Source organism: Epinephelus moara, chromosome 11, assembly GCF_006386435.1.
Source record: "Epinephelus moara isolate mb chromosome 11, YSFRI_EMoa_1.0, whole genome shotgun sequence".
NCBI classification, from domain to species: Eukaryota; Metazoa; Chordata; class Actinopteri; order Perciformes; family Serranidae; genus Epinephelus; species Epinephelus moara.
This window is the reverse complement of record NC_065516.1, coordinates 17,552,103-17,573,517: the sequence shown is the minus strand read 5'-3', so window position 1 is coordinate 17,573,517 and position 21,415 is coordinate 17,552,103. Positions and strand designations below refer to the sequence as shown.

At 44.9% G+C, this 21,415-nt stretch overlaps 1 protein-coding gene across 3 annotated transcripts in view; it reads left to right on the top strand.

Annotated features, from left to right (window-relative positions):
* dlgap1b (discs, large (Drosophila) homolog-associated protein 1b) overlaps positions 1 to 19,309 on the top strand; it is a 117,205-nt gene extending 97,896 nt beyond the window's left edge. For 2 of the 3 annotated variants that reach the window (XM_050057293.1, XM_050057292.1), the window contains exons 7-12: positions 8,657 to 9,042; positions 9,126 to 9,205; positions 12,774 to 13,189; positions 14,434 to 14,525; positions 15,914 to 16,066; positions 16,601 to 19,309. In XM_050057293.1, the coding sequence (XP_049913250.1) occupies positions 8,657 to 9,042; positions 9,126 to 9,205; positions 12,774 to 13,189; positions 14,434 to 14,525; positions 15,914 to 16,066; positions 16,601 to 16,819 (1,346 nt within the window). In that variant the 3' untranslated portion in view covers positions 16,820 to 19,309. Of the gene's footprint in view, positions 1 to 8,656; positions 9,043 to 9,125; positions 9,206 to 12,773; positions 13,190 to 14,433; positions 14,526 to 15,913; positions 16,067 to 16,294 lie in introns of all 3 variants that reach the window. The other variant, XM_050057294.1, reaches the window with a different exon arrangement.
* Positions 19,310 to 21,415: the final 2,106 nt, after the last annotated feature.

The following is a 21,415-nucleotide window of genomic DNA, read 5'->3' as shown; positions in this document are numbered from 1 at the left end:
GCGGACTTTCAGTTCTTGTGGACAGTCTGTCATGTTTTATCAGGGAGCTGTGTTTAGCACTGGGAGACAGTGTGGTGGCAACATTGCTGTGTTGTTGTGGGTATTTTTAGTTGAGCAGACACTGGCTTAAGTGGGCTGTATTATCCACTTAGCAGGACTAGATGCCACCATTAAAGAGACAGTTCACCCCAAAATCAAAACTATTTATTTTTTCTCCAACCTGTGGTGCTATTTATCAGACAAGATTGTTTTGGTGTGAGTTACAGAGTGTTGGAGATATCGGCCATAGAGATGTCTGCCGTCTCTCGAATATAATGGAACTAGATGGTACTTGGATTGTGGTGCTCAAAGTGCCAAAAAAATACATTTGAAAAACTCAACAGCAATGTCTCTTTCCAGAAATCATGACCCGGTGTAATAATCCACAGACCTTGTTGTGAGCAGTTTCATGTTGGAACTATTTTTTTTACTCCGAACTACTACCACCAACTGTATCACCGCACAGAAAGAAGCATCTACTGCTAGCTCACATAGCACCACTGAGCTAGCTAGTGTTACAGCTCAGCCGAGAAGGACGCAATTAAAAGCCCTTTTTAAACAGGAATTGTGCAAATTTGCAGGAAAGCCCAATCAGTCTTTTTTCAGCATTGGCAGTATAAAAACAAAATCGGGGAGTGCGGCAAAATGCCGCCTACCTACTTTTGTTTATACAGAATGTGCCTTTTTCAGGGCAATGGGGGGCGTGAGCAAGTAACAAAACGTGTAGCTCAGCGTGTGACGTAAGCCGCAGCGAGTCATTCCTTCGGCAATTCTCTCGTAAGTCAGCCCGTTCTTCACCATTCCCGTCATCTGATGGTTAATGGCCTCTTCGTTTGCGAGGGCAAGGAGGGCGCGCAATTCCTTGTCTCCCCAGTTGCTCATCTTTACAGTGTCTGTCAGGTTTGCGTTTCCCTCTTGCTACTAGCTGTTCATTCTAGCTGTTTCCTGTTTATCCCCCACCAGTGGGTCGCACGTGCGGTGTCATCAACAGCTCCTCCCACAAGTCATCAACAGCCCTACCCTTTGCGGAAGGCAGCCTCGGTCTGTTTAAACTAAAAGGGTTCCGCCAATATGACTACCCTACGAGGCAGAAAATTGGGCACCTCGGATCAACTCGCCAATCCGGCTCTGTGTGTGTAAACGCTTGCAGCTTGCCGGCAAAACAGCCCAACATTCACGGAAGATCTGGCAGTGTAAAAGGGGCTAAAGTTTACATTTTGCACTGGCAGCCATGAGCAGATGCACACTTCCTTCTGAGCTGTGATGCAGTTGGTGGGTGTAGAAAGAAAATAGTTCCTACATGAAACTGCTCACAACAACATCTGTGTATCATCTTGAGTCACCAGGTCATGATTTCTGGAAAGGGACATTGCTGTTGAGTTTTTAAAATGTATTTTTTTGGCGCTTTGAGCACCTCAAGCTGAGTGCCATCCAATTCCATTATTTCAAGAGAAGGCAGACATCTCTACGGCTCATATCTCCAACATTCGTCAACTCACATCAAAACAATCTAGACTAATAAATAGCACTACAGGTAAAAGGAAACATATCTATTTTAGAATTCAGGGATGAACTGTCCTTTAAAGACCGTCTTCTTCAACTCTATCTTTATCTCTCAGTGTTTGACATTACCTTAACAAGATTTATGTGGACCCAGTCACTACTCAATCACAAACCCAGTTTCATTTAATGACTAACTGATCTCCCCCAGCTACATGATTCTGTTTTTAGGTATGCCACGACTTGTTACAGTTGCTCGTGCTGTCACTGCCGGCACACGCGATGTGTCACTCCGCACAGCGAGGTCAGTCTGCTCTTAAAGTCTCAGTCAGTCGGTGAGCAATGCTGTGGGAAACGAGTGCAGTGAAAGCATGCGTGAGATGTGTGGGCGTGTTAGCTTTAGCGCCGGGGCTAATGCTCAGGTTTATGCCCCACGAAGCAGCTGGAATGTACAGGAACTGAAGGAAACGGCACGGCAAACTTATCCTCTGTGCTATCCCCCCGTTTCTCTCTCCTCCTTTTTTCTCACTTTTCTTTGTGTTATTCTTTCTTTATCTCTCTCCTTCTCCTCTTACGTCGAGTGACTGTGCTCTCTCTTTCAACCCCCTGGAGGCAGGTCTTTTGGACAGAAACAAAAGACTAATGTGTCTCTTCATGTGGTTGTGGACTAGTCAGGGTAAAGCCCTTGCCAAGTAGCAACATGGAACAATGGAAACGGCCTGGAGCCTTCACAGAGCCGGTCTAATGAGAAAACTGCCATCATGTAGGAAAAGTCTTCAAGAGATTAGCTCACATGCTTCAGGACTGTACAGGGAGGAACTCTGGGTTTACATATTTATACCAAATCCTGGATGATTACACCTGACAGTGTAACAAATGTCATCAAGCTGCTATTTACAGAGTTGATGTTGACGATAGCACTACTGTTAGAGTAAATGGTAGTTATTTTGAGATTTTAGAGGGATATAAACAATCAGTTATGTATTTTAAGAGTGATGTGACTTCCCCTACATAACTTTAAAACACTAGATCTACAGGGCAGGAGGGATCTTGAATAAATGTGATCACTAAAGACTGTTTTGAAAGTCAGCTCTTGCTTTAATTTCCCCACCCCTTTGGCTTTTTAACTCTCAGCAAGTCTCTCCCTGCCTGTCACTGATTGACAGGGCGAGGAGAGCGTCAGGCCATAAAGGAGGAATGCAGGTAACCAGGCTTTCTATTTGAACTTGAAGCTCAGGAAAGTGGGTTAAGTGAAGTGAATGTATTGCCTAACAGCCAGCAGCTGCCTGCCAGATTTAGCTGTGTGGCTGACAGTTGTAAACACACTCTTATCTAGTGATTCAGGAGACACAAGCCTGTCAGAGCAGTTACCCACTGTTGACACGGGTTTCTGTCAAAAGGGGCACACTGAGCACACGGCTTTGTTGATAGCACTGTTGGTCTGGAGGACACCGGAGGCATATTTAACAAATGTTTCGCACTGATATGCGCGCTTATGTTTAACTCGAGTGAAAGAAAGATTAAAATGCTGCAGTTAGTGCAGGATGTTTACAAAAGGTCCCTCCCCAAAAAGCACCCACACATGCTAAATATACTTTTTTAAAAGGCGCTCGCAGACTGCCACCTTCCTCTCATGCACACACACACAGGCACACACAGTGAGCTATTGTGTCTGAGAGAGTTCAGGCATCTGGAAAGCAGAAACCCTCTCTGGTGACCTCTGACCTCTGGTGGCTGTGAGGCGGAGACTGACATGAGGGTCTGGGAGACTTTCAGGTGAGAGGGTTGTCAGAGGACTTTTTAAAGGGCCATTGTGTACGGTATGTGCAGACTAGGGTTTGTTGTGTCTCTGCAGTGATTAGCAAGTGATAAGTGATGAGCAACAAGCTGCTATTTCAAGTTATTCTGACACATCAGACTTTTTAAAATCTTTTCTCTTCCCTTTACAGTAACTCATATGAGCCTATAGAGGCTGTGTTGAGTCATGTAGACTGTGCCTTGTATCGCAGCATTGTTGTTCAGAACAGCAGTGTAATGTCAACCTGTGTGAACCTTCCAGGTTATTGTCATCCCATGACACTGTCCCGGAAAGCCGGTGACAAGCTATTATGACGAGGATCCAAGACAAACTGGTTGGTGGAGTTCAGCACTCAGCTGCACAAAGCCCACGCTTCAGGGCTAAAAACATTATTGGATATTCACTTGTAACACAGTGGCACCCAGTCGCTTTCTCCACGGCGTTATCCTGGTGTTTATTTGATTTTTAATTTACACTAGCTGCGACCCATTATTCCTGCTGCGTTTTCATGTTGGCTGGTGTTTAGGTGGGTGTCAGTGCAGCTGCAGTGTACCCTGTCAAGGTAAACAAATGGGCAACAGAAGCTCCCCTCTGCTTGCTGCTGGTAAAATGCCAAGCCTCCCGGCAAACTTCATGTTGCTATGTGTCGCCATGGTGACGCCATCACAAAGGACTCCAGCTGGTTCTCTGTGCGTGCGTGCGTGTGTGTGTGTCTGTGTGTGTGTTTGTGTATGACAGAGAGGGAGATGGACAAATGGACAGAGAGTGAGCAGACGGAGCCAGGCAGTAACTCTCTGATTTACCCTCATCCCTCCTCCTCCTCCTCCTCAGACTTGCTCTGCTCCTCTTCTCTGTTCACTATTCTCTACCCTCTCCCCTCTGGCAGACCCTCATCCCAAGCACAGTGCAGCTGGGCTCAGCTGTCAATGTTCCCCCATACTGACCGCCCCCTTTCCGGGCCTTTGTATTTGTTTGGATGGTGGTGGATTTGCCCTTGGCCCCCGCGCGGGGGAGCCCGTTCCTGTTAGCTAGCCTCTTAAACCAAACCATCTGCTCTTTGAAGTGGCCTATCACACAGATACACAGATTGGAGATTACAAGGCAGCTGCCTGCCTTCAATCTGTCCAGTAACATGAACATGATGATTAAACAAAGGAAACACCTATACAGACACACAAATGGGACACAGTGATCAGCAGAGCCAAAAAAAGAGGTGGCTAGCAAGTCTGTTTTTGTTCTGCAGGCAGGAGAAATGAATGGAGACTTTGCTTTGTCTCACGGGAGGGAAGAGGGCTTTCTTTGATATTATCAAGCCGCCCAGAGGTGGGGGAGTGCTCTGCCAAGAAGAACCGCTATTCACACCAACTTGTCGGCATGGGACTTTTGAAGTATTTGTCAAAAGAGGGATTTGGCAAAGAGCCACTAGAGTTTTGTCATTCACAAACTCTTCTCTTTGGGATGACAATGCTCGCAGCAGGCTGCGCCTACCTCTGAGAGGGAAGGGAGATGAAATTCCACAGTTCCTTTTCCATTAAGTGAGGAAGTTGTTCTCGGTTCACAAGAGAATATGAATGATGTCTTTTTTTCCTGCATTCAAAGCTCCACTTACCTGAGATTATGGAGTGACAGAAAAACTTAGTGTGTGTGTGCCTGTCAGTGTTTATTGGTGAAGAGAGTTTTCCACATTCCTTCTTAAGGGTCTGATGGAATTCTGCGTCACATTCCTACTTCACTCCGTCCTTGACTGTCTGTGTGCGTGGGAGGTCCAGGGCAGTGTTGCTGTCTAATGTGCTCATGGCTGCGAGAAGATCAAACTATTTTCTTATCATTTCTGTGGAAACTGGAAACTTGGCTGCTGTTTTATCAGGACAGTTGTTATGGTCAGATGCTTTCCCCTCACTGCTGTCAGGCAGGCAAGAATTAGAAAATCCATTCAGGCTCTTTGTCGAGTTTTTATAACATAGGAACATAAATCCATTCATTTTAGCTAAATGTTTGATGGCACACAAGTCACAGGCCTGGGCCAAGTCACTGTTGACAACAGCTCCTGATGAATGGAGAGCATATCAGTGGCAGGAAGCCTGTGGTCTCCCTTGATGTGGAGAGGTTGAAACGTTAAGCTGGGTCTTGTCAATGTTATTTGTGTGCCTGCGTGTGCATGTCTGCAGGCCCGCGTGGCGCATCCATGTGTGCGTGGGCATGTTCCGACTCCTGAGTGTGTTTACTTAACCTGTCTAGGCATTCAAAACCCCCCCTGTCATTCTCCAGCATGTCTGGCTCTCGCAGTGACAGCTAGGTGGGACACAGCGCGTCGTCTCCTGTTTCATACAGCGCTTTATTGAGCGGATGAAAACCCTCTGTTCTTTAACCCTTCTGTGGGCCTGATGGGAGTGCATACACACGCATATACAGTCATCCAACACGCACACACACACTAGTGTGACTTTTAGATGACTTCAGGGGATAGACGCTCTGAAAGGGGCTGACATTCTATCCTTTGAACCTCCACGCCTGATAGGGGCAGGACCTCGCCCTCTCCCTCTGTTTGAATGCATGTGAGTGTTCACTGAATATTTTCTGTTCTCTTGTGAGTCTGTACTCGGCGACCTTTCTGAAGATTAGCCCTGATGTCAATCATGTTCCCCAGACATCTGTGAGAAGTTGAGACAGTGCTGCATATCGCGGCATGCTTAGATGATTCCTCCTAAGATGTCTTTGGCAGGAATTCCTGCATATACAGTTTCCCTCAAAACATATGACATTGAGCTGTAGAAGGAAATACAGTAAGTCATCCTCTTTTGTCTCTCTTGTGGTTTGTTAACCCACCATCAAAGGCGCTCATATTAGCAACTGTGATCTCATCTCAACGCAGCATTTCGTCTTGTCTGAGGACTTTCCAGCTTGTCAAAACCTGACCAAAATCTCGTCTGGGATCATCCAATCACTGCCGGCGGAGCAGGAGGCCGGAGGAAGGTGGGTGGAGGGGCGGCGGATGACTCTGACAAACCAAGAGGATGAAGTCAGCCCTCTGTTCACCTCCAATATGTTAGGGCCTCTCTGTAGCTGTCAGTGAGATGGCGAGACACAAAGCAAACAACATCCCGCACTAATAGCTTTAGACATGGCTGCTCGTGCTGGGTGTGGTTGGCAACAGTTGTCTGCCGCGCACAGAGCAGCGATCTCGCCACCGTAGGATGTTTGTCTTTTGTAGGGATTAAAAGGGATCCAGGAAACCCGGTGTCCTAGTTTTGCAGCAGAGCAGAGAGAGAGAGCGACCTAGTTTTGATGATAACACCGGGCCAGGAAGGAGATTCCAAGGCATAATGTAGTTAGGAGGTGACTGTTTTTGTCTTTCTACAGACAGCCAGTGTTTTCTTTTGTCTGTTGGTATGTTTCTATGCACAGCCTTCTGAGCTGGTGTGTGAGAGGCTTCATTGTCTGTGCGCAACCTGTAGCTGTAACCTGAGAACACTGACATAAAGAGGGAGAGTGTTACTGAGCATCACTGTGATGCTTTTTAATATCTATTTGCTTGGATTTAATACAAAGCCTTTAGTCTGTACTGAGCTTTCTAGCTTCTATGATATAATTAAACTTCTGTGCTTTCTCATAAATATTACTTCACTTGCGTGCAAACAACAGCGAGCCACTCAAGCGTGCAGGGCTATATCTGGTACCATCAAATTGTTCTGGATGTGTACAGTAAGTGCATAGAGGGCTTAACCATCTAGATCAGTGGGTCAAGTGACTGACATACTAATCCTATTACTAGACGAGGCTCTGATTTGTTAAAGTTGCCCCTAATCTACTGTCCATTTTGACTCCAACACAGAGACCTAAGACCTCTGGGTAAACTGTCAGGGTGTCAGCTGTCCCCAAAATCATTTTCCCCTCAGGCAGTGATTCACTTCTGTTTTACTCCATTATTTATGTGTTTTTGATTGCAATATTTACACCCACTTTCTCCATAATCTTACTTTCTATGTTGCATAACATGCATGCATGATATATTTAGATATTTTCATTCACAGATTTCTACTTATGAATGTCTACTATTGTAGTGCAGTAGTTGCTGCAGATATTTATATTTTCTTTGCGGTCATTATGTGCTTCTGCAGCTCCATAGAATGGGTCTCATTTCAACTACACTACACATTTCCCATAATGCAACCCAACCCTGTCTCCTAAATGGCTCTTCAAATTGACAATTTCAGTATGTACTGCAGGTTTTTTTGTTGGTAAATTTTAACTTTCAAGCTTAACTCGATGCTCTGTTTTCTCATATGACTCACGTCAATGTCTGGACAATCGAGTCTGCACATTGTAGCACACAACAGGAGATTGTCTGTGTCAGAAGCACCTACTGGGAACACTCCGTTTGGTTTAGACGAGGGGTGGCATTTGGTTAGGGTGTGCAGGAGGCAGGACATGATGCAGATCACCACTGTGGCCACATTGCCGGTTTATAATTTTTGGTCATAAACAACAGTCTCTTACCATTCCTTGAATCTGTCTGACAATTTTGGCCCTTACCGACAGTAGTTCCTGAATCTCATCATGCCTTCAGTTAGATATTTTCGTTGCCATCAGGACATTTACCCGCTCTGTTTAGACATAGGCTCAACTGGACATTACACAGACTTTGTTGGAGGGGTCTTGCAGGATAAAGTCAATTTAATATCCAAGCCAACTGATTCTGACATTTGCATTCTTACATATGGCTCCTCTGGTAATGTCTAAACCAGTGGTTACCAACGGGTGGGCCGCAGTCCAAAGTGGGTCTCACAATAGACCGCAAGTAACTCACAAACATGTCAAGTTTGTAAAAGAAATGCACTTTATTTTGAAGGACAGTGAATTTCCAGCAAAACAGTCTTAATTTTAAGTGCTGTTTGCTGCTGTAGAGTAAGTGAATAACGGACTGCTCTTGGCAGAGACAGCAAAGTAGCTTGCTCACATGGCCAAATGCAAGTATGATGCTGAATGTATTTAACTGTGGGACCTTGAACTAATGACTAAGGAGAAATCTGGACCCTGTGGCTGGACCAGTTGGGAACCACTGGTCTAGATGATCTCATGTTTGCAGTGCATGTGTGATAGGTGCTTGAAATAACCCCGATGATGTCATTATGGCATCATCTGGGTTATTTTCTCAGAATTTAGACAGCTCCCTCAAGCTGTTTTCACATGCTGTATAGTACTCATGAAGGGTAAACTGAGCTGAAAGTTTTAACTTATCTTTTATTTAACAGAGTAAGAGCTTTTTCTGGATGTGTACTTTCATTCATACTTCCATCTTTCTTTGTCTCCTCCCTGCAGTGTCATCATGCATCACCACCTACAAGAAGACACCACCCCCAGTCCCACCACGGACCACCCCGTCCAAACCTTTCATATCCATCACGGCACAGAGCAGCACCGAGTCAGCTCAGGATGCCTACATGGATGGGGGCTCCGGCCCCCGGACGGGCATCAGCTCCCAGCCGGGCCTGTCCAATTCCACGGAGAGCATCGACAGCATGAAGGCCCTGACAGCAGCCATCGAGGCGGCTAACGCTCAGGTGCACGGCCCCGCCAGCCAGCACGTCACCAACAGCACCATCACCATCACTGCCACCGCCACCACCTCTGCCGTAGCGCATGTCTCCACAGACAGCAAAGCGCAGAGGGAAGCGCTCCGCAAGTGCCTCTCCATAGGGATCCAGGTTTGTGGCTTAGCCGGGGTGTCTGTTGAAGTTCTAACATAAAACTTTGGCACGCAGTTTGACAGTTTCTCTCCTCCTCTTAGGTGGACCCAGAGGAAGGAGGGCCAACGGAGGAGCAGTCTAAATTCCAGTCGATAGGAATTCAGGTGGAGGATGAGCGATGGTGAGTCGAGAGACAAAGAGAGAAAGAGAAGGAGGCTGTAAAAGCGAAACTGGATAAGTCTGATGGGAGGGATGAGGCAGAGATAACATGAGCAGGAAGAGGGTTTGTGGAGACAGAGAGAGGTTTGTAGTGTGCAGTGCAAGCTTTTGCCCCCCTGCACTGGCTTTCCTGCAGCAGCTGTCTCCAGATCAGGGGAGGTTGGCGTCAGAGCCCCCTCAGCCAGGGGGCCCCAAGTGACAGCTGGGCCAGAGGATGTGGTGCAGGGAGCTGGGAAGGTGGAGGGGGTGAGTTGACAGCCATCTGTTGCTCCAGTCATTGTGATTCAGGCTACTTTGAGTCTGTGTGTGTGTGTTTGCGTATGTGTGGGAGGGAGGGAGAAAAAGGGAGGGAGTTTTATTGGGTTTGTTTAGTTCTGAGAGCACTGAGAGACTGCTGTGCTGTCAGCTCCAGCCTCTCACTCTGCAACATGTTCCCAGTTTGAGAAGAAGCAGCCCAGTGTGCGCACTGTTTCATTAGCTCGCATTGCGCCGGGCTTATCGAGGCCTCTGGTGGGACACGCAGGCATTTATGGGTTCTTTGTCTTGCTTTCGTTCGCCCTGTCAAAACAGTGACCTTCTGTTTGGTGAGGGAAGTTGACAAATATAGCCACGGCGCTGGTTTTGCACCGTAGCCAAGGCATGCTTCGGGAATTCAAAGCGACATCACCTTTAATCAAAGGTCACAGCGAGGGCTGAGTCCAGCACTTTAAAACACACACTTACACAGTGTCAGGGAATGTGAGGGGCTTTCTGAAAGGGGAGGTCTCAGCTGACTGACCAAGCTCTGAGTTCCCGGAGTTGCCAAGTCAAATATTAACTCACCCAGACACCTTCTAGTCTGCTGAGGCGTGGACGTTATGCAGCACTGCAGCTTGTGCATTTCCCGGGTTAATGTTTGGAGGAGGTGGGAGGGTATTTTGGTTGGTGCATGTTTGAGTGTTTACCTGTTGGCATGCAAGTGTGTGTGCTGATCCATGCATGTGTATGTGTGTGTGTGTGTGTGTGTGTGTACCTGGGAGGTCTGGGCATGCTGCCCCCTACATTAGATTCCCAGACAGTGAGAGTGCCAAACTCCTACGGCCTTGCTCCAGTGCTCAAACTGCCTCAGTTGTGTCTGCGTGTGTATGTGTGTGTGTGTATGAGAGAGAGAGAGAGTCTGTGTGTTTATATGCAGCAGTCGCAGGTCATAACCTCACCTCGCTGTTTGAACTGGGATTAACTGAGAGGGAGTGGAAGAGAGTTGTAAAGTAGATGAACACAACCAACAACATGCTCGTCTTTACACAGATTTCTTTATGTGCAGCAATGTTTATTTTTATTCATGTGTCATATTTATTCCGTCAAAGATGTTTACAGGTCAACTTCTAAAGGCTTTTGATACATGTATAATACAGTGTGCTTATAAAGTTAAGAAAACAGTAAGCATCTGATCTCAAGCATGTAAAGAAAGTACAAGAGTGATGTACAAGTGAGATAGGATTTGCTAGATTCTGATTATGGTTAGGGTGTTGCAGGTTTAGGGTCTGGGGTTGGTGGTCACCAGATGGCTTTGCAGTCACAGAGGAGGTGGTCGTAGTGACAAAACCATATGCACAACCATCTTGAAAACGCAACTAAACGGACAGCTAGACCTCCCTGTCTTTTTATTTTTGCCCCAGCTGACTGAAGGTTTGTCATTACTGGCGTAAGGCAAACAAACATGAAGCCTCAGGTGCATACGCAACTTTTAAATGTCAATTTGTGGCGCACAAATGCACAAGTGGCTGTGTAGTACTGTGTTTTCTGTCTTACAACATATCTCTCTCAGCTTGCTCTGGCACTTCTTTCTCACGCTCTGTGCAGATGAGAGGAAAATAAATCTGGTTTAAAACAAAAACCTACAGTGGAGGTCAAGAGGGCCCTCGACAGCAGCAGCATATGGAATGCAAGACTCCACCTCTGCTGTGATTTACAACTTTCCGTTATGTTCGCCACATGATTGTAAAAAGAACATGGACTTTCTGTGTTTTTACTTCTGCGTACCTTCCAGATATTTTCTCTCCTCTCCCTCACATTGACTTTTCTCTTTAAACGCCCTTCCTTGTTCTTCTGCCTCCTGTCTATAGATATGTCTGTCTTTCTGTCTGGGCTGTGTTTGGCCTTGCCCGTCTCTGCCCCTGCAGGAAGTTGTTAGCAGGCCGATAGAAAGCAGGCTGAGGTCATTAGAACTGAACACCTGCTCGGAGGAGTTACTCTTTAACTGCTCTTTACACACACACACACACACACTCGCTGGCTGCTTGCACGTACACATCAAGCACATACACACTGTTTGATCTCGGCGAAGCCACTCCCTTGTTCTTGCTCTCTCTTTTTCTGTTCACGGAAGAGGGGAGATGAATGAGAAGAGGGGAGGTGAGAGATGAATGGGTTGCTTCGAGGAGGAGTGTGCGTCCGGAGACGGGCCGAGGCAGACGTGATGGAGCTGTGATCATTTGTGTGTGTCATGCTGCAGGCAGGTCAAGCTGAGGTTCATGTGTGAGAAGACTGTGGGCATGTTTGGATCAGAGTACAGCTAGCAGGCTTGCAATTCAATCCTTTTTTTTCTGGCTTGGCTAAGTTGTTACTTCTTAATAACTTCCTGTGTTTTGACAGCAGAATAGTCAAATATGAAATCTACATATGTTTAACAGGCGGATAGGGCATGCTTGATATGCCAGAATTTATAAGTGCGCACTTTTATTCACTCTTTGTTTGTACCTTTGGAGTCTCTGTCCATGCGGGCCCTTATGTATACTACCAAAGTGCATCTCTTGTTTGCGCCATGGTATATTTTTGTACGTGTTAATAAAAGATGTGCTTTGAGTCATGCACCACTCTGAGTTGTAATCTTGCAGTGATTAGACTGCTGGCTTCTCCAATCACTGTGCAGTTAGCTGGCAAGTCTTCCCCCCCTTCAACACCCGCGTCTCTCTGGCGTCCCATTCATTACTGGGGTGGTGAGCTGCTCTATAGAACGTAGCCAAATTTGTGTGTTGATTTAATCTTTGCACACAAGTGTGTGTATGTCTGCTGTTGCACATAGTGTGGAGGGACTTGGCAAAGGCTGCCCGACGGCGGCACAGAGCCTCTGAGCCAGATATGACATGGCACACCCAGCTGTAGAGCGGGGTCCCAGGTGTGTGAGTGTGTTGTTGTGCTTTTGTGTGCATGTGCTGTTTGTGTACGTGCGTCAGCCCCAGAGCAGGGCTTGTGGTGTGACAGACGACTGCACACTCTGTTGCCTCTGAATGAGCCAGGTGACAAAACACACACACGCACACAAAAGACGTTCCACACTACAAAAGCTATTCATCGTTATCAGTGATGAGATTGCTGTGATCATTTCAATTTTTCATACTGGGATCACCTCCAAGAGCGGCGTGTAAACAATATTATCATAATTACTGCTAAAAGAGAAACACTAATGTGGTATTAAGTATAAAATCTGAGTTTGTGTAATCAGTCGCTTAAAATCAGATCTTTGAAAGGTTCTCTGCTTCCTTTCCCAGTTACCGCAGGATGACCCGCTCCAATAGCGTAACCACAGCGGTGCAGGCCGACCTTGACGACCCCACAGACGCCCCAGAGCTGCCACCGCGTCACTGTGCCACCATGCCGCGCCAGCACTCCCGGGACGCCGCCTCTTCTACCGTCAGCATCCAGGGCTCTGGTAACCACTACCACGCCTGTGCCGCTGACGACTACGGGGAGGTGGGGTTCGACCCTTCGATCCTGCCCCCTCCAGACCCATGGATGGACAGCGTGGCTGAACCAGAGGGGGAGGCTCTGGAGGCTGTGGGACGATCGGTGTGCCCCCGTGACGGCCGCTGGTTCCTCAAGTTGCTGCAGGCCGAGACGGAGCGTATGGAAGGATGGTGTCGACAGATGGAGCAGGATGAGGTGGAGAATGAGCTGCCTGATGAGAGTGAGTTGAGTCAGAGTCTAAATGCTGAGATATGAAAACAGGAGAGTCTGTTGTACACTAATATTAGATCTGTTTTCATCCTCTCCTCCTCTCCTCCTCTGATTTGGAGGACGCTGGTATTCATGGTATTGGACCACAATAGCTGCTTGTTCCTGTCTCAGGCCCTCTGGCCTCCACAGACATACCGTGCATACTTATCAATAGGCCGCTGCTGGCCCCAGCCACACATCTGTCCTTTAGACACATTGTATAATGAACTCTCACACAAACACAGTGCAGGGATTTCTCTCAGCGCTCCTCCAGGCGACGATTTGATCTTGACGTAACACACATACACACACTGCAGAGCATGCCCGCATTCACATCTCTAAATATGTTTTATGCACATACACTTACATGCACATACACGACTGAGCAAACAAGCCTGAGGTGGTAGGCACTGTATTCATACCTGTCCTTACTGCGCAGCTGATTTCATGTCTTACCGAAAATGTCATTCTCTATGCAGCCAGTGTGCTGTTATGGTTCCAGGCAAGATATTCTCTCACAGAACGTGCTGAGCAGGAAGGCTGTCTCAAGGTTATGTTTTCCCAGATCCCACGCTGCCATGTGCGCACACACATGTACACACACATATTCTGAAGGAGCTGAGGACATTGTATCTGTAGTGCAGATTCATTATTCCCCCCTCTCAGTGTCTCATCCCGTTTTTTCTTCATGTTGACAAATGTATGCACTGACAGTTTCTCTCCATAGGGACATCTGAGTCAATAGGACTGACATTGGAGTCAGGTTATGCAGTACAGCCTTGTCTAAAAACAGGCTTTGTGAGAGAAATGAATTAATAACGTTATGTTAGGGCCATGTGCTTGATTATTTTAAGTTTCTTTTTGATGCATGTCAGCCACTAAAACATTTCCTATGTGCTGTAAACATGGCATTTGGAATTGTATGTTATGTAAGGTTGCTATTTTGCATTTCTTTGGGTTTAGAATTTTAGTGCATTTCAGTAAATATTTCACTCCCATAAATGAGCTCTGTTTCTGAGAGGCGCTGAAAAAAGAGGATTCTAGCGTATCGTTTTCTGTGGCATCACAAATGCATCCTCTCTGTTAGTGCTGCAACATGCCTGCAGTATGCGGTGCTGTGAGTAATTGCATTGTGAATTGTGTGCGTGTGCGTGTGTGTGTGTGTGTGTGTGTGTGTGTGTGTGTGCATGCATGTGCGTCTGTGTCTTTCTGCAGTCCTGGGGAAAATACGCAGTGCAGTGGGGAGTGCCCAGCTGCTGATGTCCCAGAAGTTCCAGCAGTTCCGGGAGCTGTGTGAGGAGAATCTGGTATGTGTCACCTCATCCTCTGCATGCTTCCCCAGCCCCCCCAACCCCCACCCCCACCAACACTGACATCATCCTGCACAAATCATCCTGACAGGCCAGTCCAGCGCTCATTTACTATGCATCTAGTGTAGGGTGTGCATCTGCACACCCTTACTGTCTTTCACATCCAAAAAATAGAACTTGCTGTGTGAAAACAAGAGCTTGACAAACAGAATTTCTTAGATGCTGATACCAATATGTATATATTTCAATATTATAGTAGCCAAAAGCTTTTTGTTGTGCAAATCTTCCAAAAAAGACAATATTCCCTCTAAGCTAGCTGTTCACATGGCTAATGGTCATAAATATTCCACTAATATTCCTGTTTTCATGCTGGCGTGCATACTCCGATTGACTCGCCCTAACGTGTCATTTATCACGTCAAAATGTGGGAAAGTGGAACAGCTGAAGAAGCTTGTCATTTTGCTCATTCTTAACAAAACAGGATTTTCTAAGAGTTTCCTACTGGTGACAGACTTGTTCAGTCCTGCAAACACAGCCACCCTCTTTCATTCCTTCAACCACCTTCTTGAAAAGGTCTGCATTGCGATGCGCATATCCAAAAACCTGTTAATATCCAAGTCTGTCCTTATCTTATGAAGTAGGTGTGTTTCTTCTTTTGACCAGAAATGTGGGCTTTTCTGAACATGCCTTGAAAACTGTTGGTGAGATTGTTTGTTTACAAGGTATCCATGACAACGCGAAGAGCCAACCATAAACAGACAAGAGGCCGTGTGTGTTGCAAACTTCGGTAAAAACCCCAATTGAGATGCATATTCCAAATGGGCTGTACTCATGTCCCAAGAATGATATTAAAAGCCAAATAATACCAGCATGTCCAACATGTGTTAATGGGAAAAATGGAATATTAGTGTGCACGTAAACGTAGCTATGAAGACCTGCCATTTGGAAAAAGAGGAAGAAAGCAAAGGGAAACTAATTTATTATTAATTATAGAATTCAATATAGAATCCAGTAAATGAGAAAGTGTCTATATTTATAGTAATTATGTAACTTATACTGAATAAAGGATGGTTACTTAACAGACAGATTGGTTTAACCACAGTGAATGTATGATTCAAATAAAGGGTAATAAAGAAGTCAAAGCATATTCTGGATACACACCCAGTACTCTCACGCATTTACAGTCAGTGCCTCATTTATTATTAAAGAAAAAATAAAAATTGTGCATATGCATTTGACTCACTTGAAAGCCAATACTGTGATTCATTCAGCTGCTGTGAAACTGAATCATCAGATTTCGACAGTATCTCCCCAAAGGGTGTGATAAGCATATAAACAATCTGTGTTTGTGTGTGTGTGTTTATATGCAATCTTTGTTGTATCAGAACCCAAATGCACACCCAAGGCCCATCTCCCAGGACCTGGCAGGTTTCTGGGACATGCTCCAGCTGTCTATCGAGAACATTAGCCTGAAGTTTGATGAACTCCACCAACTCAAAGCCAACAACTGGAAACCTCTGACCCCACCAGAAATTCAGGTGCAGACACACGTGGCGAACATCAGATTCATCTAACCTCAGTTTGTTTGGGAATGCTTTACTAACTTGCATGTTACCTGCTGTCATTACTGTATACTTTAAAATTGTAAATCCTGATGATTCACAGCTAGGCTTTGTTGTAGCATGCAGACATGTGTTGCATACAGTCACGTTGCCTGCCTGACATCACCACTTGTATTTGTGTTTGTTCTGTCTTGTTGTCGACAGTGAGCTGCTTTTGAGAAGCTACTGTACCTGCCATGCACCGTTGGGGCCGCCCGTCTCCAATGGTCACTTTTACCTCACGCAATGGCCACCACCGTGCTCTCTTACCCCATGCAAATGGCTGCCACTGTGAACCATAACCTCATTGAAAGTTGCATGCTCTTGACATTATGCCGACAACAGCTACACCGCTCTCTCTAACCCTTACGCCAGCTGGCTGCAGTTGTGTTGCTCTTTACTGTGTTTAGCTGCAGCTTGCCATGAGGACTCAGTGGTCTGTCATTAAGACTATTTGTCATTCCTGTCCAGGAGAGAAGGATGCCCCCTCCCGTGCCAAAGAAGCCCCTGAAGGGCCACCACCCTCCCCTGGCTAGGGACCGCTCGCTGGAGAGCTCTGAGCGCCAGCGTCTGGAGGCTCGCAAGCGCCTGCTAGCTGCCAAACGTGCCGCGTCGGTTCGGCAGAGCTCTGCCACCGAGAGCGCAGACAGTATCGAGATCTATATCCCAGAGGCTCAGACCAGACTATGAGACAAATGCATGTACCCACACACATGCCCAATACACTGTCCCATACACACTATAGCACTGAATGGTAAGGCTAGGGTGCTAACATGACATAATCACATTTTTTGCAGACTTCCCAGATCACTGTGGGGTTAGTCACAATGACAGAAGAACAAGAAATGTACATTTTCAGTATTTATTTATTTATTTATCTATCACCCTCCCCCTCCCTTATTTCCTTCTCCCAGCTTTGATGTAGCAGTCCCTCCTCCTGTACCTCCACCCGCCCCTCAATGTCAAACAAGTATCTTATGAATCCCTTTTTTTAAAGTGGCCTAATAGTACAAAGTTAGCCAGGTGTAGCACAGCAGTGATGCTTCACTTTATTATGTTTCAAGTGCTGAGAATCGGAGGCAAACAGGGAGGGAGCGTGCATATATTTGATCTGATCTGCTCAGATCAAGTGTATCAAATCAAACAGAGAGACCAGACCTAATGACTTGTGTTTTATTTTTGTATTCGTATAAAATCCCATGATCTGATTCTAAAAATAACATAAGCTGGAAAGTTTTTGATTTGTTTAATGAGGTCACACATTAGAAAATAATGGTGAAAAGACCAGACAAGGAAACTCTAGTGTCAGTTAGCGACACAATTCGCCCTCTGTTTGGAAATAGGTCTTTCCAGCAGCAAGAGGCCGACCGTCGCAGGAAAGGTCAAGAGGTCAGATTTAGCTCCTCCAGTCGAGGCAAAGTGGCTGTTGAGCCAGGAGCAGGTTTTGTGGTTCAGCAAAGAGTGCGATTCACTGAGAAAACTCACTGTTCAGAAATGCCACAAACCTAATCTGTGTGTGTAAGTGAGAGAAAGAGCGTGTGTGTGTGTGTGTGTGTGTGTGTGTGTGTTTGTATTCAGATGTTCATTTCAAAAGTGCTTCCTATTTTTCTAGGTCTAAAGGGTCCTAGCTGTAATTGAAGATTAAGGTAGCAGTATCAACAAACTGTAAACAAACCACCCGTCTTGACTCATTTTGAACTGAGCAAAACACGTTTGTATAAAGAACATACAGTGTAACGACATGACGTGCATGCTGACACAAGGTTACTGATATTTTTTGTCTTTTTTAAACAGGTTAAATCCTTTCTCATGTTGCGTTCAAACTCTTCGGTGTTACAGGCAATGCTAAAATACTGATATTTGGTACAATACTGGTAGTTGTACTATATTTTATTATGTCATTTTTAGACAAGAGAGGTTTATTGACAGTATTGAGACTAAAGGACTGAAAAGGGACTATTTTCTCCTCACTGTGTGTGCACTATCTCTGCCTCCAAATGAAGCAATTATTTGAAGGTCATACAAAAAAAAATCCAATTTGTAATATTTTGTATTCATGTTTAATTTATTGATTAGGAGAACAATGACTGTTTATCGACATTGTGATTATTATTATGCACTGACAACAAGGCCCTTATACTGTGTTTATGTTTTGTTTCTGTTGGTTCTTTAGCATGACAGGCACCTTTTTTTCGTCTCTTCTGTTTCAGTGATCAGCCTTAATTTCTAATATGATAGTTGAGCACAACAGCAGTCTCAGGGGAAGAAGTGTGCGTGCGTGCATGTGTGTGAGAGAGTGCGTGGCTGACTTCATGTGACTTTATGTGACCCATGGCTTTGTCACTTACTGTACATAACCCCCAGTCACTGGGATAGGCCATGATCTCGAACAAGGGAGAAGTATCCATGCCATTTTTTTTAAAAAGATGTTCCTGTCGAACGTCTCAGCCCTAATTACTTCAATGTAACAAGGTATTTCTGTCAGCTGCTTGAATGTGGAGACAATCCTGAGCCAGTTTACCGTCACATAATTGTTTTGATGAGAGAATAGCAGTTCTCTTTATTGATCTGACAACGTTTTGTGCCATTGGATAACTATAGGTAAGGATATATTCCTGCTATTTGTCCCTATTGAACGGAAGTTTTCGTTGAGAGGTGTTTGTGAAGGAACTCAAGTGATGAAGTAACCGTACAGTATGATTTGTATTTCCTTTAGTCGGTCGATATGAAGTTTAGAGAGGATGCTTAAAAGTAACAATAGTTCAAACTTAACGCCATTTTCTGTAGATGAAGCTCATTTTAGTATTTTTTACTTTGGAACTTGTATTTGAATTGAATTGTCTGTCAAATGATTGACTTCTTATTTATGTTTATTATATTAACATATCAATATAACACTCCTGGTATAGCAGGGAGTTAGAAACCAGAATGTTGGATTGTGGTTAGTCGCTAAACTCAAAAGACACTCCAGCAATCCTGGCAATTCTGAAGCTTGTGATGTAGTTATATTAAGAGATAAACATTTGTACATAAATGAATGTTTCCCTATGTAAATGTAAACTAAAAAACCCAATCAAATAACATATTACGCAGATATACATTTTGTAATTAATGTTATTACACTGTTGATGTTATGGCACGTGTATGAGCGCTTATCAGCATTAAAAAAAAAATATATCATTGCCATAATTTTGTTGTGTTCATTTCTTTCCCTGTCTCCACATGTGTTTCCAATTGGAATATAATTAAGCAGATTACAAGGCCAGCATGGTGTGTTTTTAGGGCATTCCCCTTCCGCAGGGGCGGGTCCCCATAATTAGACAGCACTTTTGGCCTTGGCTCAGCCCCGACGCTCCTGTACATGCAGCTTCTAGTGATTCGTCATTCACACATCAGTCATGCTGAGGGGAGGCATGCTGACCTCACTGGCCAGAGTTCAGGAGAGGGTGGGGGTGAAAGAAGGGTTTGCGGAAATGGGTGTCTTCTTTGTATAAGGCCTGGCCCAGGGTCAGCCTACCTTTCTAATGGCCCACCATAGTTGACTACCATTGCATATTGTGTCCCTGGAGGTCTGTTCAAACCCTTATGAGTGATTACATCCTTAAGTTTGGACCCAACTTCCTCTATTAGAGCTGTCACTTCTGACATCATCCGACAAAAGGTGAAAAACTCGTGCATTCTGAACATTTGTTGATGACATTTGGTGCAACATTCCAGCCACTGACTAACCAATAAAACTGTGATTATTTAAAGGAATACTATACCACCCAAATGATTGTTTGTATATCACTTACTCACCCTGTGTTACATTTAATTTGTGGAGAAAACTTTGTTTTTCTCCCATGCCCCTGGTGAATAAAGAATCCAAAAATGGAGAAAATTCTTGATGAATTGAAGTCATAAGGGGCCGTGTTTAACAACAGCAAACTATATCAAAACATCCAGGAACACACTCTCACATGTGCAGTATAATCCAAGCCACTTTTATCCAGTTGTACACTCAGTGCTTCCCAAACAGACAACCCTTTCCCATCTATGCTTTCTTCAAAGCCAGACTCCAGTAACAAAAACAGTGATTTTAACTCACTGAACGCAGGAGCCGCTGATCTACTGCGGCCTCAATCGGTAGTTTGTTTGTGTTAACTGTACAACTTTTCTGAATTCAAACTAACCCGTTGAAACAGCAGAGTCACACAATACAACAAACAAACTACCTGACTGAGGCAGTGGCAGACCAGCAGCTCCCATGTGCAGTGAGGTAAAATGATGGTTTTCATCAATGGAGTCTGGCATTAAAGAGAACATTGGTAAGTTTCACTTTTCCTGAAGTTCCCCATCAGTAGTACTGAGTGTATGACTGGATAAATTAGACTTTTTATCCAGAAAGTTTGTAAACTGATGTTTTGATATAATTTTGCTGTTGTTTAACGTGGACCCCAATGACTTAAATTCATAAGAAATTTTCTCTGTTTTTGGATTTCTCATTCACCATGGAGTCATGCAAGAAAAACTACTTTTTAGTAACAGATTCAACGTAATAATGGGGCGAGTAATTCATTTACACATTGTCATTTAGGGGGTGAAGTATTCCTTTAATTGATTACTTAGATATTCCCTTTTAGATCCAACAACATATTATAGCTCGCTGATTAGTGAAGATGGATTTCTTTTTGTTTCTGGCACCTTTTAATGAAACAAAAAACAACCCCAACAAAGGTTTGTATTCCTTTCAAATCTGTAAAATAGACTGGTGTTGAGCTTTAGAGAAGAACATGTAATAAATTAAAGGGTGTCTATCTCCGCAAATATAGACAACAAATCCTATTGAGGCCAATAGAGAAGCTTTAGCAGGACCAGAAGGGAACAGCTGCCCTCCCTAGCCCTGAACGGGCCAGCGTACTCAGTTGTAAGCTGACTTACATTGACTCTATTGAGATGCAGGCACACATAAAGCCCCGCTGGCAAGAAACTGTTGACGTCTGCCGTTTGCTCGTGTTAATTTATGCAGGATTATGCTAATTGGCAGGAGCTGTTGTAAACCTCTCACACACAGGAATGTCTCTGAATGCCTAACGGTAGCCTGTGGAAAGACACGAATGCTATACTATTTCTGTCTTCCCGCTCTCCCTCCTTTTATTTACTGAATGTTCTGACTCAATACGCTGTCTTTATCCTTAAGGGATGAATCAGTAATCTTCACAAAGTTCAGTGGGATTTAGGAGAACACGAATGCGCATGATCTGAGTGATCCGCAGCGGGGAAAATACCAAACGATCGATTCTGAGA